General features: G+C 34.7%; 1 protein-coding gene across 1 annotated transcript in view; it reads left to right on the forward strand.

The window, feature by feature from the left end:
• The window catches only part of LOC107741092 (5-hydroxytryptamine receptor 4-like), a 125,225-nt gene that overhangs the window by 68,015 nt on the left and 29,476 nt on the right, over positions 1 to 27,734 (forward strand). Inside the window, exon 7 of the mRNA XM_016553685.1 lies at positions 1,075 to 1,631. Coding sequence (XP_016409171.1) covers positions 1,075 to 1,631 — 557 coding nt within the window. The remainder of the gene's footprint in view (positions 1 to 1,074; positions 1,632 to 27,734) is intronic.

Consider the following 27,734-nt stretch of genomic DNA (forward strand, 5'->3'; position numbering starts at 1 on the left):
CAAGTAATATCAATCAAACTGCAGTTGGGTTGTTTTGATTAAGTAATAATAACTTAAACAAATACGGGTAATTTACAAAATTAAAGTTCACTGAAAGTATGGTTTTGTTACATATTAAACATTTTTTTTATAGCAAAAGCAGATAACTCCACATTTCATGTTTTAGAGTTTAAAAAACACTCGTTTAATCATTGTAATCTCCTCAGATGACAATGTAGACGCCTGACAAACGTTGTTGTTGTGATCATAAACTGTATGGATGTGATACACGGAGCTTTTCTCTCACCATTGTAAAGTGCTGCTTTTGCAAGCTTCCGTGAAAACGTTTCAGCTTTTATTTTCCTTTTTTGCCCTGAAGAAGATTTCACAGGTTCATCAAGTTCGTCGAAATGATGCATCCTCGATCACTTTTAGTCAGCTTTGACGAAACTCCTCTCAGCTAGCACGTCTTTTCAAAGTGAAAGTAGCCTTGTCACCTGACCTGAATACAGCGCGCTGATTCGCTAAAATGGACTTATCGGCTCTTGTTCAAAAACAAAAATGGCGCTTGTCGGCTTCTGCAGTAAAACGTGAACTCGCGATGCCTTGAAAGTGGAAAAAACAGCTTTTTTGACAAAATGTGTTTAGGGTTCAGAACGCGCTATATGTGGAGATTAATGCACGGCAATCTGCTCATTTTTTTTTTAAGTGCCGTTTATCGGTTTTTGCAAATGAACTCCTCATAATGTTCTTTACATGGTTCTTTGAAGAACTGTTCACTGAAAGGTGCTTTGAAGAACCAAAAATAAGAATAACATTTCTCTGTGGTTCCAAGAAGAACCTTTAACATCAATGGAACCTTTCTGTTGCACAAAAGGTTCTTAATAGTGGATAAAAGTTCTTAAGATTTTAAAACTTTAAGAAGCAAAGAACCAAGGGAAAAAAAATCATTCTTTTGGTTAAAAAAACAAAACAAAAAAGGTTCCTCAACTGCACTGCTGAAAAAAGCCTCTTTTGGAATCTTTACTTTTTAAGAGTGTGCATTCTTTAGTGTGTGTGTGTAATCTGAATGTGTCAACATCCCCCTCTTGACAGATAGAGAAGCGGAAGTTCTCTGGCAACTCCACGGTGTGTGTGTTTATGGTGAACAAGCCATATGCGCTGACCTGCTCGGTCGTGGCCTTCTACGTACCGCTGATCCTGATGGTGCTGGCGTACCAGCGCATCTACGTCACGGCGCGGGCACACGCTCGACAGATCAGCATGCTGCAGCGGGCCGGAGGAGCGGGGAACGCGGACAGCGCGGACCACCAACGCAACCACCGCATGCGCACCGAGACCAAGGCGGCCAAGACTCTGTGCATCATCATGGGCTGCTTCTGCCTGTGCTGGGCCCCTTTCTTCATCACGAACGTGGTGGACCCCTTCATAGACTACAGTGTTCCTGAGCAGCTGTGGGCGGCCTGCCTCTGGCTGGGCTACATCAACTCCATGCTCAACCCCATCCTCTACGCCTTCCTCAACAAGTCCTTTCGTCGTGCCTTCCTCATCATTCTCTGCTGCGGACACAAGCGCTACCGCCGACCTTCCATCCTGGGCCCTGGAACGACCTGCACGGCCACGCAGATCAACGGCTCGACACACGTCCTGAAGTAAGTGAGACTAGCGTTATATTTGCCAATGTGGTTCTGATGGAGTTGCATTTGAAACGAGAACAGATTGTGGTCAGAAACAGTAACGTTGCCGTCCACCAGTGTTAATCTCATCAACAAAATCAACCCAGGCTCATTGAAAATATGTGACCCTGGACCACAAAACTTTTGAAATTGAGATTTATACATATGAATAAATAAGCTTTCCATTGATGTATGGTTTGTTATGATAGGACAATATTTGGCCGAGATACAACTATTTGAAAATTTGGAATCTGAGGGTGCGGAAAAATCTAAATATGTGACCCTGGACCACAAAACCAGTCATAAGGGTCATTTTTTTAAATTGAGATTTCTACATAATCTGAAAGCCGAATAAATGAGCTTTCCATTGATATGTGTGGTTTGTTAGGATAGGACAATATTTGCCCGAGATACAACTATTTGAAAATCTGGAATCTGAGTGTGCGGGAAAAAAATCATGCGAAAAACATGAAGCTTTTTAAATCTCACAGCATGTTAAAATTGTTTTGACGTCATATCATAATATCGTGCAAAATGAAGCTTTCTTAATCAAAACTATGGCCCTATCATACTTTGTGTGAAAAGGAATAAAAGTTGTTGGAGTTTTACTGCCTCTAGTGTTCATTTCAACTGGTAACTATAGCGATTCGTACATACAGTACAGTATAGGAACATTTTTTGAGTTTTGCAGAAGCTTGAGTTGAGGCAAATGAGCCTGGGTAGAGCAAAATACAGATGAAAAAGTTGGACTTTTTTGTCCATAAATTCTGAGTAAAATTTGCTAAAATTAATTAATATAACATGACGACATATTGACTAAATTTAGTCCATATAGGCCTATATGTTATGTTATATATGTAATTTAAAAATTTTTATCTTATAATGTTTAATCACAATGTCTTAAATCAATCAATTCAAAGTTTTGAATAATTTAGTCTACTTAAATCTCACCTACAATCCACTGCAAGCTTGCAATCATTTTTTAGTTTAATACCCACAATTCAAAACTCCAATCAACAAACTCATGCATAAAACCAAGTGTTTATCCTACATTTTTTTTCTTTTTCGATAATCCATTACACTTGGGTGTACGTCACAATAAGGAAGAAAAAAGATCTGCTGCTACTTCTGTTTCATTGCAACTTTAATGGATAATTTAATGGATATTTTTGTGGAAAAAAAATCCTGGTATCATAATCAATCTTTAATTTACGATGCTTTTAAACTAGCAGGTTTTGTTAACCTGTGTTTGTTTAGATGATATGAATGCTGTTTTCTTCTGATGGTGTTCACTTTCAGTAACGTAGAGGACTTCTAGATTGATTCATTCTCATATACTAATGCTTTTGGTTGTTTGCTTGTTGTATTGACTTATATTTGATGTTTGGTGGTCATTTGTACAAGTTCTTGGAGCAACGGGCAGCAAAGCATAAGTCAATATCTTACTTTGTATACCTTTTACATTCACTGTCAGGTGTGATTTTCTTCCTTTGTACTACTTCATCTGACCTTTCTAGATTGCTCACCTCCTTGACCTAACAGCATTTACTCAGAAAAGAGCACACCATGAACATCTGTATGCTGAAGCTTCTGCTGTTATATGTCACATGGGAACATAAAATCGAACTTTGTCACTTAGACTACATGTCTGCTAGAACTCCTAAAACTCTTTTGCTCCCCATCTGCTTTATTTTTAAACTCTTCTCAGAAATATCTTGACAGAGAAAGTTTATTGTTTCACTAAAACAGACTAAAACAGATTTTTTTCTGTCCTACAAGATTGTGGTGTAAAGATTGCCCAAAATTGTTGTTTGTCCATGTACTGTCACAATATTCAATATTATTATTATTATTATTTTACAAGGGTCCATTTATAATGTCTTTCGAGCCAAAACTAGTATTTTATGTCCATTTTCCACTCTCTTACTGACTCAGAAGTAAACAAACCCTTTGTAAAGGAAAAGAAAATTTGCTGAAAAATGTCTCACCCTCAGGCCATCCAAGATGTAGTGAGTTTGTTTCTTCATCAGAACAGATTTGGAGGAATGTAGCATTACATCATTTGCTCACCAATGGATGCTCTGCAGTGAATGGGTGCCGTCAGATTGAGAGTCCAAACAGATGATAAAAACACCACAATAATCCACACCACTCCAGTCCATCAGTTAATATCTTGTGAAAAGCTGCATGTTTGTAAGAAACAAATCCATTACCAAGGCATTTTAACTTTGAACTATTGCTTCCAGCTAAAATATGCATCCATTATCCATAATAACGCTTCCTCCAGTGAAAAAGTCCATCCTCTGTTCTCCTCTCATGTCAAAATCCACTGACATATTCGATTAGAACTTTTGTTTTGGACTCTTTTTTTCTTATAAACAGTGTTTGATCTGTTCATATTTCTCTCCTGATTCAGTCAAGGTCATTTTTTCACTGGAAAAAGCAATATTATGGATAGACAGATTCATATTTTAGCTGAAATTTCTAAATATATTATCGAGAAGTTTGGGTAATTTTTATAGTATCCCACTTGCCCATATAAAACTACCATACCTGATTAGGGGTTTAGTTTCAAAATATTATTTTGTTTCAAAATAAAAGTTCAGTCTGTCATGAGTCGACCCTTTAAACTCTCCTGTAGTGATGTAGGTTACAATGTCGGTTGGTGACAGCTCTGATGGAGGAGATGTGTAGTTCAGAGGATGAGGGTCAGTGGAGGACAGCTCTCTCGGGCTCTAACCACAAAACCAAGCATGTTATTTTTGATACAGCAAAGATTAAAGATTTAAGCCAGTTTGTCAAATCCCTCAAGGGAAATCTAGAATGCAAGGATGTGGCTGTTGTTATTAATGCAACCAGACATGGAAAAAAATGTACTATATGCTGAGTGAAGGACATATATTAAAGACATTAATATGATGTAACATTGTGTTGTTGAGAGCCATACATAGTGGAAGTGTGGGAGCAGCTGACCATTTTTCATTTCAAATATAATAAAAAAAAATTCTTGTGAATAAAGATAAAGTTTTTTATGGCAGACCTGGCAAACATTTGTTTGTTTTTTCAAGCAATGTGGACAGCATTATATAAGGCTGTCTTGCTAATTGTGCTCTACAGATCCTAACCCTTCATTACAGCCAGTAGAATTACAGTATTGTGATTTTTTGTAATGCAGAACTTGAGCCTTAGTAAATTCAAAGCAGTGAAACAAAAGCTTTTATCAATAATAGATGAATGATTTATTTTTTCAATAATTTATGGTTAGAGTTTGGCATTTTGTTTTTAAGTAAGAGTGCTTTTATGCATGGTTTGTTGGTGACATTTAGTGGTAGGCCTGCTGGGAAAAGAAGAAAAACTTTCACAGAGGCCAAATATGTCAGCAGCTTAACTTGGTTGCACATTACTAGAGTTTCTCTTAGATTTCATTTGCTGGAAACTATAAAACATCGCCAGTTCTGCAAAATAAGAAACAGGGAGGTCATTTCAAAAACTTAGATGGGAGTATTTGTCCGATTTTTAAAGGGGTCATATGATGCGATTTCAATTTTTCCTTTCTCTTTGGAGTGTTACAAGCTCTTGGTGCATAAAGAAGATCTGTAAAGTTGCAAAGACTAAAGTCTCAAATCCAAAGAGATATTCTTTATAAAAGTTAAGAGTCAACCACGCCTACCTAAAACGGCTCGTTCTAACACACCCCACATGTCTACGTCACGATGTGAGAAGATTTGCATAACGCCGCCCAAACGTTCACGCAAAGAAAGAAGGCGTAACTTAAAAATATTTGGCTGCACAACTGTTGATAATTCTAATAATAAATCAGCATATTAGAATGATTTAATCAGAGCACACCTCGTTTTTCAGACCGATGAGTTTTGTAAAAATCGACGCGTTTCAGAAAGGCAGGGCATAGAGGAGAAACAATAATGTACAGTATGTGGAAAAGAATGTGTTTTTTGAACCTTAAACCGCATAAACACATTTCATTACACCAAATACACAAAATAATGTTCTTTTTAGCAACATCATATGACCCCTTTAAGAAAATAAGGATGCAGATCTACAAAGTTCAATTTGAGTCTGTTTGGTTTTGGCCTCTTCCTTACAGTTCTGACGGTTTCTTTAGTGGTGGTAATAATGAGCACACTCTGAATATTGGTGTGCTGTTTCTTCTCATTCTAATCATATGTTACAAGTCTTTTAAATCGCTTTCTCAAAAGAGATCTGTGGATTCTGTTTCCATGGAAACAGCCATTTAGACAATGTCTTTGTATTTGGCCATCTCACTCTACACTTTGCATGGCGAGGCAGCCATAATGCATTTGTTAATCTAGCATTTAGTTTTTGCATTTTAAAGAGGACGAGTGAAATGGAAGTTGTTCCCAGAAGTAATGGAAATTAATTCCCAGACTAAATGGAATTTGGTCAGCAGAGGTAACATTACGCACGGTTGAATCTGAAAACTGTCAAGAAACATGTTTCATATTTTATTTAACTTAAAGAAATTAAGCTATTTTGATGTTTTTGTTGTATCTTGACATTATTTTCATGACAATTAAGCACATTTACATATGTAATTGGCGTACTGTAATGCGTCAAAATCTCATTCTCTTTAATTTGTCAAATATGTAATACGTTTAAATTGTAAAGTATGATTGTAATTATGTTTTGGCACATGAATGTGAATATGATTTTGATTATACACTACCAAAATTTTGGGGCAATAAGATTTTTTTAAGGTTTATGAAAAGTCTCTTATCCTCACCAAGGTTGCATTTATTAGATCATAAATACAATAAAACTGTAATATTATGAAATATTTGTACAATTTAAAATGGCAGTTTTCTTTTTATTTGAACATATTTTAAATTGTAATTTATTCTTGTGAACAAAGCAGAATTTTCAGCATCATTACACCATTCTTTAGTGTCACGTGATCCTTCAGAAATCATTCCAACATGCTGATTTGCTGATCAAGAAGCATCTCTGATTATTATCCATGTTGAAAACTGTTGTGATAAAATGTTTGTGGAAACTGATACATTTTTTTCAGGATTTTTTGAAGAATAGAAAGCTTAAAGGAACTGCATTTTTCATACATCCTTGCTGAATAAAAGTATTAATTTCTTCAAAATAAATACATAAATATTTTTTAAATATAAATGAAATTTACTGACCCCAAACTTTTGAATAATAGTGTACATCACAGTATTATTTGCTGTACTGAATTTAAAAGCTGATTTTATGATTATTTTCTGCTTTCAAATCTTTCAAATTCTCCTGATGAGAATTATCTGGAAGAGAAATAATGTCACAATGCAAAGAATCTTAATAGTCCTAAAACAGCCTTAATTTTCATTTTGAAGAATATATTTGATAGTTTTTTTCTTTTGATTTTGAGGCGAAGTAAGACCTGAACATTTCTTTGTGAGATTCGCCCCCACACAATATGTATGTCCAGAAAAGTCACTTGCTATTTCCCTTATCTGTGACACCTTAGTTTAACGTGGTCATAATAATGTGTTTTGACAGTGTCCAGTGTCCTTTCTACTCCAGGTCTCTCCATGAGCACTCAGACCAAATGATTCATGGGAATGAGACACACTGCGCTGTCAACAGTGTGAGTCTTAGAGGAACAGCAATTACTGAGTGGCATGTCATTGTCATTTACATGTCACAGCCGTCATGTCGCAATTTACTGCTATTTTTTTTTCTCCATGTCATTTTTTCCATTCTCAGACTCGATAAATTAAGGGTGCAAGTACTTTTTTCTAAAGTTTTACACTTAAATAAATACATGCACTAGCATTCAAAAGTTTGGGATCTGTACGATTTTTGAAAGAAGTGTCTTATGCTCACCAAGGCTGCATTTATTTGATCAAATATACAGTAAAAGAGTAATATTGTGAAATATTATTATAATTTAAAATAATGAAAATATTATATGAAGTATTATTACAATTTTAAATACATTTTTCAGGATTCTTTGATGAGTAAGTTAAAAAAGTATATACAATAAAGACAATACATGTCTTTACTATCACTTTTTAACACGTCCTTCCTGAATAAAAGTAGTCATTTCTTTCAAAGAAAAAAAAAAAAGAAAGAAAGAAAACAAAACATACTGACCCCAAACTTTTGAACGGTAATGTATACTGCTACAAAACATTTCTATTTTGAATAAATGCTGTTCTTTTTAACTTTTTATTCATCAAAGATTCCTGAAGAAAAGTATTACAAAGTTAAAAAAAATTTTCAGGATTCTTTGATGAATAAGTTAAAAAAGTATATACAATAAAGACAATGCATGTCTTTACTATCACTTTTTAACACGTCCTTGCTGAATAAAAGTAGTCATTTCTTTCAAAGAAAAAAAAAAAGAAAGAAAGAAAACAAAACATACTGACCCCAAACTTTTGAACGGTAATGTATACTGCTACAAAACATTTCTATTTTGAATAAATGCTGTTCTTTTTAACTTTTTATTCATCAAAGATTCCTGAAGAAAAGTATTACAAAGTTAAAAAAAATATTAAGCAGCACGACGGTTTCCAACACTGATTATAAATCAGCATATTAGAATGATTTCTGAAGGATCATGTGACATTGAAGACTGGAGTAATGATGCTGAAAATTCAGCTTTGATCACAGCAATAAATAATATTTCAAATAGTGATGTCAAACGATTAATCGCGATTAATCGCATCCAAAATAAAAGTTTTTGTTTACATAATATATGTTTGTGAATGTGTATATTTATAATGTATATATAAAAGCACACACATACAGTATATATTTTGAAAGTATTTGCATGTATTTACATGTATATATTTATATTCATATAATTTATATTATATATAAATATATTTAATATATAAACATTACATATTAACATCTTAAATATATACATGCATGCGTTTGCATTTATATATACATAATAAATATACACAGTACACACACACATATTATGTAAACAAAAACTTTTATTTTGAATTCGATTAATCGCGATTAATCGTTTGACACCACTAATTTCGAAGTATATTAAAATAGAAAACTGTATTACTTTTTTTCTTGTATTTTTAGGAAATAAATGTCTTTAAAAAACATTAAAAATCTTACTGATCCCAAACTTTCAAATGGTAGTGTAGTACTAGTGAGAAATATCATTGAAATGATGCACATATTTCTTCATGCTTTCATTAGACTAAATATGAATCAAAAAGACGGTTTTGGACATATCTTTGGAATACTTGTTAATCAAATCCATCTTCATGTAAAAGCAGCTGTTTCAATTGCTTCATCAGCTGCAAACAATGCAAACAGGATGTTTGCTTCAACTGGTGGAGACTGCTGGTCCGCTACGAGACGTGTGAACTTAACAGCTTCTATTGTTCCCCTGAGAACAAACATCGTCTTTTATCATTATAAACCGAAATCATTAATGCATCTTTAACTAAACAAGCAAGTAGTTCATCTAATGTCAAATCAACTGCATTGACACGGCACATTTTTTCATACTGAACTAATACAGATAGCAGGAACGCTTCTCTGCATAAACTGTTCACTATCATGTTAAAACAACAAGATATCATAACCTTCCAATACACAAATACACAGGATCAGAGACACTGGCTGTTCACCCGGCTTGAACAAGGAACCCGCAGATGCTTGAACGTCTTCAAAGGCCTCTTCACCACAGAAGTTGTTGTCTAAACATGTCCCACTGAAAACGGGTTGTGCAAATGACCATAAAGGCTCTCCAGTTTGTCCTACCGCTCTTTGTTTTTCACAGCCCTTTGGAAACCTGCCCAGGACATAAATCGTGGAACTGTTTCCAAATGGCGGGGCTGTCAACATGTTAATCTGGCTGATAAACATTGGCGTGAAGTATGCTGGGATCTCAGGGGCAGCTGCTTTGGAGAGCCGGAGACGCTGGAGGCAGGAGCTGTGGGACAGGCGATTGAGTTTAGGGATCCAGGCAGATTAACACAGACGACACACACATCTAAACACAGGTCTTCCGTCTTAATTATTCAGTAATTCACCCGCAGCTCAACATGGAGATGTTCAACTCATCTGGGTATCGAAGGCTCCTCTGGGTTCTGTCTCAGTGTCTTAGTGGTAAAAATTAGCCCATCAAACATGGATTTAAATCTTGCCTAAAAATGATTGCTGTTAAAGGTCAGCACTGTCAGGTAAATGATTCAATGACGTAATGCCTTGTTCTATATTAGTTTATTCAAAAATACATTGAAAATTAATGCAGAATGTGACTGGAAATCACCTCTCATACCTCTTCAGATCAGCAAAGTTTTAATTTAGCATTTAAAATTAATTTTGATATTTTTATCACAAAAAAAAATTTGCTGTGGTAACCGGCCCAGAGATCACAACTACGTAAATGTGAAATTAAAAAGGCTGAAATTAGTGGTTGAAGTACTTTTAAGTACTTTTATAATATCTTATTATCAAATAATAATAACAACAATAATAATAATAATTATTATTATTATTATTATTATTATTAGATTCATACAACTGTTATTATTATTTGAATGAAAAACTTATGTTTGCCACATCTTTGTGTTATGACCATCATGACGGAATCTGATTTTTAAATATCCAATTATTTGACTTTTTTATTGTTAAATGATCAAATTATATAACCTCAAGAAAACGTTGATATTTAGGAATAAAAAAAAACAACAATAATAATAATAATAATAATAATTATTATTATTATTATTAGATTCATACAACTATTATTATTATTTGAATGGAAAAACTTATGTTTGCCACATCTTTGTGTTATGACCATCATGACGGAATCTGATTTTTAAATATCCAATTATTTGACTTTTTTATTGTTAAATGATCAAATTATATAACCTCAAGAAAACGTTGATATTTAGGAATAAAAAAAAAATATTATATATCCATTGTGGCAGGATTTGTACATTTAAGAGAGTGTGAAACAAAATATTATTTACTTTTTGACACTTAAGTGGAAACTGTAATTTTTGGTCTTAAAAAAATCTAAAACATTTTTTTATAAAAATAAAAATAACATGAATACAAAGAGTATATTTCTTACTTGACAAATGTAATTTAAACTAGATTTTTTATTTTCTTCATCCCAAACATCCTTATTTGTCATTGTCTCAAATATTGGTGCAGTAACAATAATGCACTCCAGCTCCCTAGATCCCGTCCCCTCGGGGTAGGTTGTTGAAAATTGTCACAATATTTTGTTTCACACTGTCTTAAACTCCCAAATTCTGCCATTATGCGAAGATCCGCAACAGGCATCTCATATTATTATGGATTACAATCTGAGGGCACTGAATATCCTTCAAGCATACTAGACCGATAAAATCTATATCTATTATATATACTGTATGTATGCATACATTAAGGCTCTAATTTGTTTTGTGGTGTGGTTAATAATGGGCATCAGCTGCATTACTTTAATGAATTATCAGTAGGGATGTAGGTCAGACATTATTGATCACATGCATGACGCCGCTGTTTCTTATCAGTTTATTGCTTGTCCTGAGCAGTCATGGATTAATAGCTGGGGTTTAATTTGTAATCCTAGTTTAGCATTGTCAAATACAAAGTCTAGATATTGTGCATTATCTGAATGTGATAGCGTTTATATATACAGTGTATATACGGTATATGATATATAAAATCATTATTTTCTATTATTTTTTCATTTAAAGGACCTCAAACACACAGTTCAGCTATTCACTTCATATTCACTGTAGTCAAAGCATCTCAGATTTGAAAGTTTTCAAAAAAACTTTTTTCCCTGTTGTGTTATTCACCTTAAATTTGATTCTGCCGTTTAACTGAAGAAGCGCATGGAAAGCAGAAATATTCACTGAGTTAGCACTTGCTTTAGGAGAAATGCGGAGTCATGAATGCTTCGAAGCGCTCCAGAGTCCTGATCTAACATCAGCACTGTACTTGATCTAGTGGATTCTTAATTGTTCTTTGGGTATGACTCTCTCAGGACAATGGCACATACGTCTAATTCAAAACATATTGCGGTTTTGTGAGGATGAGCTTATGAAGGCCAGGCAGAGAAGTACATGTAATGTCTGCTGCTCTGAGAGAGACTGTTTGTGTTGGGCTGAGGTCTCTGGCTCTAACAGCCTGCCATAAATCACCTTTATTAAGATTTATTTGTGAAATTATGGTTGGCTTAATGAGGAAGGCCAATCATTTCTGACAGTCTGCGTCAAAATCTACTCCTAAAATAAACATGCAGAGCTATTATATATGAGTCAGTGATGTGACGTTCATTTTGTATTTGTCTAGATTGTTCAAAAATGCATAAAAAATTCTATTCACACAGGCAGTTGAATACAGTCATCTTTTATGATGAACATTCAGTTTCTGAATTAGAGGTCATTTCGGTGTTTTTGGGAGCATAGTGTTGAAATCTGTAAGTGGTGTAACTTGTATGGTTTTGTAAAAAATTAATTAATTAATTAATAATAAAATAAAAAAATTTCACAAAAATATAAAAATTTCACAAAAGGCTGAAATTCCTGAAAACAAAACTTAATAAATAGGCATAAATATCTTGTCATGATATTTTATTATTATTACTATTATTATTAATTTATATATTTAAAGTGGCCGGTGAGTGTATATATATATATATTACACACGAGCCTCAGCGCAGTCTGCTGCTGTTCACTTGAGATATCAATCTTTCAGACTGAGGGCACATCACGATAAAGCAGTCAGCACATTTCAGTTTAAAGCTGTCTTCTTCTGAAAGATTAGTCCTATCCTCACCCTGACACCCCATCTAAATGACAAAACTAGAGCGGTCTTATAAACGGCAAAGATGTTTATACTACAAGCTTGCGATGCATTGACTTTAACAGAAGTGTCACTTGTACACTAAAACCTAGTGCTCTTCCTACCTAGACATCATCATTTGTAGGCAAAGGCTGTTCCAAACAATGGGTCACATAATTGTAATGTTGTTAGCTTAGCATTATGCTAATGTCAAGCTCAATTGGCAGCAGTTGTGAGTTGAATCTCCCACGCATTTCAAGTGAGCGCTTCAAATGTAAGACAGCAAGGCAGCTCATTAGGTTTGGGTTTGGAGAAGCTTTGTCCTGTGCAAACTTTAGCACACAGTGTGCGTGCGAAGCAAACGTTAGCTATATAAACCCGGGTGGCGCTATTAAAACCAACAGCAGTTTTACGCGTTAGCTGCACCTGAGCTGCAATGATAGATGAGTTTCAGTGAGAGACAGATTACATGCGTGTCTGCACAAGCGAGTCCTGTCTGCAGTGATGGACGTGTGTTTCTCAGCACAACACGCAGATATGCCGATGACAGCCGGCTTTTGTGCGCGTCATCAGCCGTACAGAAGCAAACTCAAAACTTGGTCTAATTGAGCATTACGCTCAAACTGATGCCAGTTCAAGCTCATGCCTCATATTTTAAAGTTATGTTTCTTGTCTGCAACTCCTATAAAACAGCCCAGCTTGCCTGTAAATTTTTTAACATTAATATTGAGGTACAAGCCGTGGATTTTATGAAGGGAAATTGTTAAGGTGTTTTTGATTGTGGATTACGTAAAGGCTTGTTCACACCAAGAATAATAACTATAAAGATAACTATACTAGCGTCCATACCAACAGACGATAATGTTCTGGTTATTACAAGTGTTCACTGTAGTTTTGTTGTCTGTCACTTTAAATGCTTGAGCTCTTTAAAGGAGTAGTTCACCCAAAACTGACAATTTGTTGAGAAGTTACTCACCTTCGGGCCATACAAGATGTAGATGAGTTTGTTTCTTCATCAGAACAGATTTGGAGAAATGTAGCATTGCATCACTTGCTCACCAATGGATGCTCTGCAGTGAATGGGTGCCGTCAGAATGAGAGTCCAAACAGCTGATAAAAACATCACAATAATCCACAAGTAATCCACACAACTCCAGTCAATCAGTTAATGTCTTGTGAAGCAAAAAGCTGCATGTTTGTAAGAAACAAATCCATCATTAAAACCTAGTTTTAACTTTAAACCGTTGTTTCTGGCCATTGGTGAGCGAGTGATGTACTGCTACATTTCTGTTATCATTCTGTTATCATTGTAGTGTGGACTTGTCAATACTCAGAATTTTAACAATTATTAGACGTTTATTGTTTTAGTTTTTACGCTTGTGGTGAACAGCCCTTAACTGATTATGACTAGAAACAACCATAAAATCTTCATCCATGTCGTACAGTATGAGTCACAGAGGGTCACGTCTATGGGCTTATCTTCAGGCCATCGTATTGGTTTTGCACTTGATGAAGTACTTTCCCGCTCTTGGCTCTGGATTTTGATGATAAGCATATGTTATCTTGTATGAGCGATCTCTCAACACTGTCTCACTCGGGACAGGATATTTTCTTCAACAAACCTCAGACTGAAACAACACCACACAGATGTCAGCTCTTATGCAGGCGAGCAGCGCGCCTCCAGTGCTTTTCTCTTCGAAAATAAACTTCCTCGAAATGAAACAAGGACTGACCGGCAGATCAAACAAAATGCCCACTGAGAAGGAAACAATATCTGTCATTTTTAGCGAGTTTTATTCTGATTGCTGCTGTCAGTGTGCTTGCACTAGCAAGAACTGAGAATAACTGTACGCACACTTCTCCAGACACTCCTATTGCTTTTATAGTGAATGACCAAGTCAATGGTTACCACACTCGGTTTGTCTGAATTTGGTAAATATTTGTATAGATTCTGATTTATTAATCAATTTGATTTAGGAAAAGACCTTGACCGTGGTCACAGTTCATCCAAAAAGACAAACAAGAAAGAAATTAATTATGACCTTTTTTTTTGCATTGCGACTTTATTTGCATCACAATTAAGCCCAATTCCCATCAAATTCTCATTACCATAATGATTTCCAGTATTTTCCTACTGAGTTTTTGTTCCCATTATTGTTTAATTATTCTCAGTAATGTTTCAGTGATGTCTCGTTATGATGCATTTTTTCATTGTATACAATAATTAAGTTAAGAATAAAGAATGGAGTAAAACAAATAGTATAATGCTATTTTTTTATTGTGCATACAATAATTAAATCAAGAATAAAAATTTTTTTAAAAGAGTACAACAAATATTATAATGCTATTTTTATTGTTTACAATAATTAAATTAAGAATCAGAAAATAAAAAAAGATTACAACAAATATTATAATGATATTTTATTGTATACAATCATTCAGTTAAGAATAAAAAGAGTAGAATGAATACTATTATTATGTATAGGCTACTTAACAGTTTAAATAATAATAATAATGATAATTTTTTGCACATTACTTTAATGGAAATATGAGGGAAGTGTACTTAATTGTCATGAAAACAACATCACAATATGTAAAATAATTCTAAATAGGCTTTATTTATATGTCAAATATAATCTCTAAATTAATAACTTATTTCCTTCATATAGTTTTGAGGCGAAATAAGACATGCTTTTGACAGGTTTTGTGAGATTCGCCTATAAATTAAATGAATATCTACCATAGATTCTTAATATTCTTAATGTACAGTGTTTTCATTGAAATTGGGTGGTTAATATAATACAGTATTTATATACAATGTGTAATGTTTATCTTACATCATTTCTATCACTTGTACCATACAGCCCCCTTTACAGTGTAAAGACAGTAAAGTGAAGTTTAACTGAAGATGTGATGTCTGAGATGTAGAGATTCACCCACAGTTCACCCTTCACAGTTCTCATACTCACACTGGCGGTGTGCATCTGCCCACTTTTTTTATTACGCCTGACTTAAGATTTCTGCAGGGATAGTTGATTTGCACTTGTATTTATTGATGGCAGACTTCTTAAGGACAGGGAGTAGGATTTCATTACAGAGGTCTGCGAGTCTAAGTGTCAGCACTGTTTGCTTTAACGTACAGATATATAAATGGTGTCCTTATCGCCAGTTTGGAGAGCGAATGTTGATCCGTAACCTTTATGAGAGGCGGCTCAGTGAGTCATGCGATCATATTCTCGGGTCCACTGCGAGCATCTGTGTTTGAGTAATTTATATTATGAGCCTATTATGAAGCCAATAAACGAGGAACCATAGATACTGTGTATTTTAAGTGTCGCCTACTTAAAACCAGGAAAAGAGCTGTTTACATGGTACATAAAAGCCGCGGCAATCTGTCAACCTGGAGGCTCATGAGTTTTCAAGTTCTCGTCCATTGAGAGGTGTTTAGTTTGCATAAAGTGAGATAGACTTCATCTCTTATTGAGAGATACAGTAGCACTCAAATTCTTTGTGTACATTGAAAAAAAGGTCCAGTGTTGACCTCACAGAGTTGTTTTCATGTGGTGACGTATCAAAGTTGTCGCAGTTTGATCATTGTCATGCCCAACTGACATGTGCTTTGGTTGGTTGTTTCTTGCCAATTTCTTCATTTATTACAGTAACCTTAGACTTTCTCAGCTAATAAACTTACAATACAGCATTACATATGACACCCCAAAGAATAACACTTGCATTTTGTTACAGTGAAACGAATTTCCTAATTATAACATCTCCAAACAACATAAATACAGAATATTTTTTTATATTTGTTTAATGGCTTTTTTTATGACTGAAGGCCAGTATCAATGATACCAATACTGATTTCTCTATAAAATTGCCCCCGCCCCCCCACCTAATATTAAATTAAATATAGATGAATCCTTAAAGCTATAAAAGTTCTTTTTTCCTCTTTTTTTTCTTTGTCCTTTGATTAATAGACATCACAGCAGCTGGTTAATAGGTTATTTTGGTTATTATTTTTTTTAAGAGCTGCCGCTGCTGAACGTGACACGGATCTGACACGCATTATAATTTCTCTCAATTCTTTTTACCTTTTCTGACCCACTTCAGGTCTTAAAGTCTCTATTAATGAGCTGACAGGTTGAATCGGGTGTGTTAGATGAGTGAGACAGTGCTGGGCTGCTCCAGGACAGTTTTGAAAACCATTTCAGAGACATGTTCTTAAATGTGACTCATATAAAATATATTACATGCATGCACAGTTTTAAGGCAGCTTTAATCATCTTTTTGGTAACTTCATGAGTTGACTGATGACATAACTACGCCTGCGTTAACGCGCTAATTTTGACACCACTAATATATACGGTATATATATATATATTACATGTCTTATCCTCTCTCCTACAGTGTTTGTTGTTGTTTGAAAGTATGCAATGAATCAGTCAGGACTGAAATAACCTGCTTGTCCTCTTCTCTCCTCCTCTTCCTCCTGTTCTTCCTCTCTGTGTGCTGCCCCTGTCCTCCTCTGCTCCAGCGGCTGCTCCTCTGCCTCCAAACTGCTCCTCTGGTTCTGCAACACTAGGCCTGTTCCTGTCTAGTGCTGTGTGGGGAGTTTTCAAGTGAGTCCTTGTCACCCTCACACACACTCTTTTCTTTTCTCATCACTTCAAGGTTTCTTTGAGCACCTGACTTCGCCTCATTCTTTCAGCGTGGCATCTACATTTAAAAGGCTTAATGGTTTGTAATGCATGTGTCTGTTTTTGTGTGTGTCCTTTAACTGTGTATTTGTATATGCAGATTTAGTCTACATTAGGTACGTCTTCATACTTTAGTGAGCCTGGAAAATAATGGCGCTTTCATTATTCGGCTTTTTTTGTTTACCATTGCTGCTATGAATGGTGGTTCATTCAGTATTCTTATACATGTGGATCACAGTCGCTAATCATGCAGCCCAATCATTATGTTCTTTATGGTACATTCATTCAATCTCCATTAATTACTAAAAGTAAACATCACTTTTAATATTAGTGACACTGGGGTTAGGGATTTGAGTGAACTGCTAAAAACACCTCAATAGATAAGAGACCTTGTGAAGCGAGTGAGCACGGGTGTATTTTTATAGCTCAGTAAATGTGCTGTAAGTGCACTGCCTTCAGTATAAGACTGTTTCACGTTATTTACACATGAGAGTGATGAAGAAACCACATCACATCTGCCTGCATTACTGTAAAATGATGATGTGTGGTTACATTTGATGATCAGATTTTGGAGTTAGCACTGTCCAGTTTATTTTAATCTTTTGTTTTTTACGCCAGACTTCATTAATTTGTTTATTCTGAATAATCATCTTTTGTTTTGTGTACTGTACACTGAGTTCAAATATAAAGATCAAATGAGATGGAGTACAATTCATTTGTAAATATTTGATTGTCTGAATGTTTTGAAAAATATTACAATTTTAAATAATATATCAACCAGGGTTCAATTTGTTAACATTAATTAATGTATTGATTCATTAATTATTGATTATATTTATATGTACAATACTGTTCAAATGTTCAGTAAGATTTATTTATTTATTTTTTAAATAAATTAATACTTTTATTCAGCAAGGATGCATTCAATTGATCAAAAGTGATTATTTTTTCAAATAGTTGTATCTCGGCCAAATATTGTCCTATCCTAACAAACAATACATCAATGGAAAGCTTATTTATTCATATGTATAAATCTCAATTTTAAAAAAATTGACCCTTATGACTGGTTTTGTGTTCCAGGGTCACAGATATGTTTAATAATACACACAACCCTAGATTAATAAATGCTGTTTAAATAGTTACATATAATTGGTTTAATTCATTAACTGATGTTAACTAATTGTAAACCAAAGTGTTACGGACTTTACAAACAAACACATTTTTCATTCATTTGTCACATCTCTTTCTCTCACTGATCTGCTTCTGATGTTAAAGAGCAGACCTTGGCCCTGATCCTGCCTTTTAATAACATGCTGCTTTCTGCCTCTGTGTTCTGAATAAAATTGCATTTCCGTGAAGATATTAAGCAGCACAACAGATTTTAATGGTAATAATAATAAGCAGAAACAACTATATCATTATCAGCTTGTCATCGTTTAAAATTACTCATACATGATGATAAAAGAGTTTGCTCATATTGCCCACCTCTATATGAAAGCATTAAAAACAGATCTGAGCATTATGATTGAGGTGTCGTGTGCTCGTTGCTTGTTTCCATGAGACAGACTCCCGCTTTCCTCCTAATGAGCACACGCTCCTCTCACGCAGGTATCGCTAAATTATCCTTTGCCAATAATTGCAGTTCCTCTCCTGTTTACATGCCGTGTTGATGCCTCATCACCTCAGAAAGTTTTGAGGCTTTCTTCTCAGTTCACAACTTTCTGCAGATCAATAGGTGCGATAAATTGAGAAGACGGCTTTTAAACAGGAAGTCAGGGGCAGCTGGGTCTGTGTTAGCATAACACAACATTATTATTCAGCATTGAGAGTGAATGATTTCCTCCCTGTGCCGGCGGAACTGACTTTGTTCAACGGGACACGCTCAAACGTACCTCAGAGGAGCGTCGCGCAGGGCTGCCGGTGAACACACAACACATCAATATTCTTCTAATTGTCTGGGTTGATGTATCCAGAGCTATGAAACGCTCAGAGCCTTGAGCTTGAGGTAATTTGACTGTTATTATAGCAAATCAATGGCCAAGCGGCCCAGGTTACTGAAGACAAGGAGCTAAACCAGAGCCGAGAGACCAGTGCGTCTAATAAGATGTTTGGCATGTGTTATTAGAGCCGATGTGGACATACTGCGTCGTTTGAGGACCGATGTGTCGGGGGACGTGAGGTTAGCCGGCTGGGACTGACAGTGCAAGATTTGTCACATCTCTTTCTCTCACTGATCTGCTTCTGATGTTAAAGACCAGACCTTTGGCCCTGATTCTGCCTTTTAATAACATGCTGCCTCTGTGTTCTGAATAAAATTGCATTTCCGTGAAGATATTAAGCAGCACAACAGATTTGAATGTTAATAATAATAAGCAGCAGCAAATTAGCATATTTAAATGATTTCTGAAGGATCATGTGACACTGAAGACTGGAGTAGTGATGCTTTGACTGTATATATGATTATTGTTTTGATGCTTGAATCAAACATCAAAACAATAATAGTTTAGTACATCTTTATTATTTACATACATTAGAATGTGTGTGTAGAATGTACACCCACTAAAATGTAATTCAGTTTTTTTTTTTTTGTCATTTTAAATCTTTACAAGTCTTTTCCGCTATACTTCAAACCACAAGGTTTTACCCATTTAAAATATAATTTAGTAGGATCACTATTATATAATATATAAGTACATGTCAGAATGAGTATGTTTCATTTCATCCATATTTTGACATTTTATTTTCAAAAAGGTTATTTGAAACATTAAACTTGCATCGAATGTGTTTTTTATTTAAATAAAATCACTTTTATATACATAGACATAGGGCTGGGCGATATAGCTAAAAAATGTATCAACGATATAATGTTTCCTATCGTTCGGTATCGATAATTATTGACATTTTTATAACCCTTTTTAAAACAAAGAGCAATAGATTTTTTTTAAATTATTATTTAACCACTGTATTTTTAATTTACCCAATTTATTAAGACAACATATATTTTTTTTGTTTAGTTTTAAGTCAAACAAATAAAGTCAAATAAAATTTAAACAAATATTTCCTTTCTTATGTTTTATATGCAGATTAAATAAGTCTTACTCCCGAGGCCACAAGAGGGTGCAATGAGCAAAATAATGCAGTGCATTGAATTGTTTATTCAATGCAATAAAATAACAACTGTCTATAAAAAAACGTGCATAAAGTCTAAATTAACATATATAAATCAAATATAATTTCGTAAATTACATTGCATGTAAAAACATAAGAGACACAGTGAAAAGGAATAAAACTTTCGTGACGTGTTTTCTAAAAGTTTAAACTGTTTTAACTTTGCATGGCTACATCTATAAATAAAATAACAACTGTCTATAAAAAAAGTGCATAAAGTCTAAATTAACATATATAAATCAAATATAATTTCGTAAATTGCATAAACAATTATGAACAAAACAGCATCATGTATTTAAGCATTGCTTAATACAAAGAGCCAAAGCGCCATTCACACAGATTGCATTTAAAAACATAAGAGACGCAGTGAAATGGAATAAACCTTCGCAAATTCGCGACGTTTTCTAAAAGTTAAAAATTGTCAAACTTTGCATGGCTACATCTCTTGTGTGAGACACGAGTGCAGCAGTCATAGTAGTTGTTCGTCTAAAAAATGTGCTGAATATGCGTTCTGTGTGAATGGCTTGGTTTCGGTTTGAACCTAATCAAGATCTTCTCCGCATTGAGCTTCTATATTTCTCTAATATTTTGAATGAGACACGAGTGCAGCAGTCATAGTAGTTGTTCGTCTAAAAAATGTGCTGAATATGCGTTCTGTGTGAATGGCTTGGTTTCGGTTTGAACCTAATTAAGATTTTCTCCGCATTGAGCTACTATATTTCTCGAATATTTTGAATGCATAACGCAGCAGAGGCACATCTCGTGGGCTAGACTAATAAAACCTTAAAATGCAACAACGTCATTATCTCCGCATCTCATGCGCCACTGAGGCTCCCGGACGCACACATAACATTCAATTGCATCGTTTTTACATTCAAATGCAATTTTTTTATTTTAAATTCGACTAATATTCATTCTTTATTCACAATCTCCTCATCACAGACGGGCACCGCACTCATTTCAGCATGTGTTCGTGGGCTGTCTGCGTCACTCATAGCACGTGCATCTCTTGTGTGAGACACGAGTGCAGCAGTCATAGTAGTTGTTCGTCTAAAAAATGTGCTGAATATGCGTTCTGTGTGAATGGCTTGGTTTCGGTTTGAACCTAATTAAGATTTTCTCCGCATTGAGCTACTATATTTCTCGAATATTTTGAATGCATAACGCAGCAGAGGCACATCTCGTGGGCTAGACTAATAAAACCTTAAAATGCAACAACGTCATTATCTCCGCATCTCATGCGCCACTGAGGCTCCCGGATGCACACATAACATTCAATTGCATCGTTTTTACATTCAAATGCAATTTTTTTTATTTTAAATTCGACTAATATTCATTCTTTATTCACAATCTCCTCATCACAGACGGGCACCGCACTCATTTCAGCATGTGTTCGTGGGCTGTCTGCGTCACTCATAGCACGTGCTTATAAAATGTTTCTATCGTTATCGACGAAGGTGTACCGTCGATAAATACCGACACCGTTTTATCGCCCAGCCCTACATAGACACATTTACAATCAGTGACTTGTATCGAGTGTAGGCAGCAAGAGCTCTGCGCTTCATGTTTCTTTGAGGTCATGAAAAACTGAGAGAACGTGGATCTGACCCAGTGATCAAAACACATCTAATTACTGCAATTACAACACTGTTTCGCAGCTACTTTTGTGACATCTTTGAGACATCTAGTCTTTTTTTCTTCCTTTTTCAGTTTCCAAAAAATAGGAAATTATATTTTGCATTAAGAAAATGATTTTGCTTTGTGATATTATTTTTATTACAATTAAGCACATTTTCCTAACAAATATCCCCCTATTTTTACTTTTATTAATATGCTAATTATTTTTAATGCATTAAAAAAAAAGTATATATTCATATATTTGTTGGTATATATTATTAGATATTAGTTAATCTTTAGATACTGTTCTTATGTGTAACACCCCTGTGGACTGTTTGTTGTGGTTTCTTCCCCTTGTGTTGGTTTAGCCCGTCTAATTATTAGTTAATCACCTCATTGTGCTCACCTGTCTGTCCCTCGTTAACTGCCCTATATCTGTTCCTGTCTCTTGTGTTCTAGTTGGTCGGTTATTATGAATGTTACCCGAGTGTGTGTGTCTCACCTGCCTGAATCTGCCTTGTTGTCTCTTCATTAAATCTCATTATTTGAATCATTGTCGTTCTCGTCATCCTGCCTGCCTCCACACACCGTGTCCGTGACATTATGAATAATTTATTTTATTAAATATTATTAATATATTATTATATTAATATCTTATTATTACATTATTTTATATATTTAAATAAACATAAATGACTGTCTTATTTTGTGCTTAATTGTGCTTTGACGTGTTACATGAGATTCACTCGTATGAGCAAGCCTGGTTAAACTAATCTTGAAACATGTCGCTCTTGTTTGAACAAGGAAAATTACTTCACTGTCGTGCCACAATGACTTTCAACAGTGGGTGGTATTCGGAGGTTTAAATGGATTAGCCTAATAAAGTATATATACAGTGGTAAGAGAGCTGAAATTATTTGATTATTTAATGTTTCATTTATTTTATTACAAGCTCACTGAGAGTGGCTTCAGGCAGGAATATTATTCCACTCGAGAAAATGATGTCACTCGGCTCGGTGCGTTTTGCGTCCGTAAACAGCTGGATTAAAGTGTGGATTTTGGTACTCATAACCCCATCTGCCAGCACACATTTTCATTTCCACCCCCTCAGCTGGAAATAGTCCAGTTTTCAGGAATCAACTCTTAAAAGCCAATGCAGTCTCGGTGTACCGTGTGTGATTTGTGTTTTTAGTTCATGGCTGTTAGTGAATTTATTGCACGGCCGAGACACAGCAAAGACCCACAGGAAGAGGGTCAGGAAGATCTTGTGTGGTGCAGATAGCAGCGCCATTTACAGAGCTATAAGCATCATGGTTGTCATAGCTCTTTGAATGGTACTGCCATATGCACTGAACTATCAGCATCTCGCTCCTCAGTGAGCATCTCCACCTTTCTGTCTCTTTCCAAACGCTTTGTAAGTCATTTATTTCATTTAGTCTGATTGTATCTATTTCTTTAATTCATTTGAAATTTATGTTTTGTAACATTTCTCAGAACCCCTCGTGCAAATATGAACTCACTTACCTCAGAACACCCTAGCAACGGCACGGCAGCACATTAAAGGGGTCCTATTATGCTTTTTCACTTTTTTAATTTTAGTCAGTGTGTAGTGTGTGAATACCCGCCTACAGAAATTCGAGTGGTTGGGGGGTGGGGAGGGGCGAGGTTGTGGTGAGAACGCTTGGTTGAGTGAGTGCATCAGACGAGACGACGAAGAAGAAGTTCTCAGCACATTAGCTGAGTTTTGCACTCCCGTTTGCTACAGAAAATGCAAAAGTTTAGTTTAATGAACTATTTAGCATCGATGCTCTCTAATTGGAGTTACTTTTCTCTAACTTGGTTTTAATAAAGGCTGACCATTTATTATGCAGAGGCATAATTACAGGATGTCCACTGGATCTTGTCAGTAACTTTTTGGCAGAAAAGCCAGCATTGAATCTGACCATTAGATGAGGTGTGGGTATTTGTGTAGTTTGCTTGTTTCCATTTCTCTCCTAATGAGCACGCGCTTGCAGGACACAGTGGGGTAAGATGTGCCGCACCCTTAACTTCACAAAGTGTGCATCATTTTGTCACATGGCCATACACTGCTATTCAAAGGTTTGTGGTTACAGTAAAATAGTAATATTGTGAAATATTATTAGAATTGAAAATAACTATTTTATTATTGCAATATATTGCAAAATGTAATTTATTCCTGTGATCAAAGCTGGATTTTCAGCATCATTACTCCAGTCTTCAGTGTCACAAGATCCTTCAGAAATCATTCTAATATGCTGATTTGCTGCTCAGTTTATTATTATTAATGGTTCTTATTAAAAAGAGTTTTTTCTTATTAAAAAGTTTTTGCTGCATATCATTTTCATGTTTTTTTGTGTATTTTGTGTATTCTTTTTTTTTTTTGTAAAATGATGCATTTTTACTGTCACATTTGATCAATGCAATGCATCTTTGCTGAATAAAAGTTTTTTTTTCTTCTAAATCATACTTATGATCAAATCATTCTGATTTGCTGCTCAAGAAATATTATTAATAATTAAAAAAATAAAAGGTGAAACTGTTGAAAACATTTGTGCTGCTTAATATTGTGGAAACCATGACATATCTTCAGGATTATTTGATGAGTAGAAAGTCCATTGAACAGTATTTATTTGAAACAGAAATCTTTTGTAACATTTAAAAGAAAATGTGTTACTATTGATCAGTGCATCCTTGACAAGTACCTAAAATTATTCATTTCTTTAAAAAAAATAAATAAATCTGACCTCAAACTTTTAAATGTTAGTGTTTATTTAGAAAGGTCCATTACATACAGCTCTCGGTGTTGCACTTTAGATGTTGTTGTTTTTTGCATGTCAAGCTAATTTCTACATTTCAGGTAAAACAAAGGGAATTTATCAGTGTCTAAAAGTATGTATCATACATGATTAGCTAATTGTTGTTTTTTTCTTATTTATGTAAATTATTCACATATTACCAACTGATTCAACTTACCCTTTGACACAACGCTGTTTATTCTCATGTTCTGTCATACTTAACCCTGTGTTATAGAGGCTTTCTTATAATTGAAGTTGATAGCAGACACCTTACAATATAATTATGATTTCTTCTTCAGCAACAGCTGAAGTAAAACAGCACACAGCTTACCCCTATATCTACCCCCCTATATATGCAACATACTCAAAGCCCCTTTTAATACTTACACCAGTCAAAGGAGGCACCTCCCGTGTTTGTGAAAAGTTCTGTTTTGTTCCCTAATGCAAACAAATGAGTATTCAAGGAGCAGATCAATGCGCTGAAGATTAGGATTGTTCACAGTAAACAGCTCAAAGTGTTCTCAAATCTCAGCAGTTAAAAGTAAACTTCTGGAAAACATTCAGCGCCGTGCATCTCCCCTGAGTGCATTAACTCAACAGAATGGGGCGAACCCTGATAAAGCTTGTGAGGTTGAGTGCTGTTTCTATATCAGGTCATAAAGTAAAAACAAAGAGGCAACACTATTATTAGCTCTTATAAGTTATGTAACAGCAAACATTGCATGAGAATAATGGGGCACTTAGAGAAGTCCAGCCATGCCCGGCATTCCTTGTTTTCATCCAGCAGTATTTTTCACAGCAGATCGAGGGACTTGGAGCCAAACTTTTAAGATTGTTTGTTTTCTAAAAGCTGCATTATCCTCTGTGCTCTCTTGCTCTCGTAAACCACTATTATGCTTCTAATTGCAGTTCTCATGATCACGCCATCTGCCATTTAACTTCACAATCTGTTTTGTAGTGACTAAAGCCTTTTTAAAATATATCTGCAAGCCAAAAGTTTGGAATTTTTTTAAATAATGTTCACCAAGGCTGCATTTATTTGATAAAGAAAAACGCAAAAAAAAAAAAGGCAGTAATTTTGTGAAATATTATTGCAATAAAATTAAAATAAAATGTATTATATGATATATTATTATGAATATAATATTAATGTAATTGATTTCTACGATATAAAGCTGAATTTCCAGAATCATTACTCCAGTCTTCAGTGTCACATGATCCTTGAGAAATCATTCTAATATGCTGATCTGCTGCTCAAGAAATATTCATTATTTATATCAATGTTGAGAACAGTTGTGCTGCTTAATATTTCAGCCAAAAGTTTGGAAATTTTAAAAATAATGTTCACCAAGGCTGCATTTATTTGATAAAGAAAAACGCAAAAAAAAAAAGGCAGTAATTTTGCTGCTGCTCAAGAAATATTCATTATTTATATCAATGTTGAGAACAGTTGTGCTGCTTAATATTTTTATGGAAACTGTGATACACTACCATTCAAAAGTTTAGGTTAATTATGAAAATTATACTTTTATTCAACAAGGATGCATGACATTGATGAAAAGTAACAGTAAAGACATTTTTAATTTGACAAAAAACAAATATAAATAAATACAATGCTGTTCTTTTGAACTTTATATTCATCAGAGAATCCTGAAAAAAAAAATGTCATGGTTTTCGCAAAAATATTAAGCAGCATTATTAATTACTGAGCACCACTAATAACTGAGCAGCAAATCAGCATATCAGAATGATTTCTGAAGGATCATGTGACACTGAAGTCTGGAGTAATGATGCTGAAAATTCAGCTTTGATCACAGAAATCAATTACATTTTGAAATATATTCAAATATAAAACAGTTATTTTAAATTGTAATATTATTCCAAACTTTTGGTGACATTTTGCATACACTGCACATTTATTCACATTTATAAGCTCTGTGATTTCATTTTGCCCACACAGCTGTAAGATATAAAGTTTTGAGCACTGATGTGTTTGTGGTCTGACTGGCTTCGGTCTGTGAGGGTTGTAATAATGTGGCTGAAGTTGGTCAACAGAGTCCCTCTGTCCCGCTGTGCCATAAAACCACAGCCAGAATAAACAAGCCATTTTAAGATGATCTGTGTTTGATGGCACGTCCACATCTCAAAGCTAGGAAATAATAATCATGCAGCATAATTCTGCAAATGACCAATTTCCCCTTTTCTTTGATTATTAGTTCAGAGTTAGATGTGTTAACTAACTCATTTGTAGTCTTAGCCTGCAATGCCTCTCTGCAGCTCAATGTAAGACTTAAAATGTGAAGTAAATATCTTTATTTGTTCTCTTCTGATAGATGTTTGTTGCTGTATTTAATTCTTCCGTCCTGTGCTAAATCTATTATATTTTCAGTAAAATAATTATTAGAAATGCATGCCTTCATAGAGTTCCCTTTAAGCTAAATGAAGCTTAATGAATCTATTGTAGCTGAATGAAAGTATTTTTCATATCTGCATTTCAGTGGCATGAGCACACAATGAAACACCGTATAGCACAGAATATTAATGATCCTTGACTGATGGTTAAAACACGAACACTTCTTAAGAACGGACCTGGTCATGAAAATTTTTTATTTTTTTTTTTGAAGACACTTTATTTTTATGAAAGATTGAACAGGAATAGAAAGACTTATTAATAAGTCTTAATAATTCCAGGAATATAACTAAACTTTAAGTCATGTATTATGTATTATTACAAACGTGGTTCCCACTTATATACTAAGTGGCCCTAATACCTGTGTAGTTGCATAGCAACTAGATGTGTATGTAGTATGTAACCACAGTGTAAGTACATATTGGTACATAGTATCTAGAGCTGTAATATTTCTGTAACTAACAACCCACTGAATGGTTTGTGTAAGTACAAATGTGTAACAGGACATATATAACTACATTTAGTAACAACAATATGTATAAGAGTAATTGGAACA

This window comes from Sinocyclocheilus rhinocerous, unplaced genomic scaffold (assembly GCF_001515625.1).
Source record: "Sinocyclocheilus rhinocerous isolate Xijiao unplaced genomic scaffold, SAMN03320098_v1.1 scaffold44, whole genome shotgun sequence".
In the NCBI taxonomy this organism is placed as follows: Eukaryota; Metazoa; Chordata; class Actinopteri; order Cypriniformes; family Cyprinidae; genus Sinocyclocheilus; species Sinocyclocheilus rhinocerous.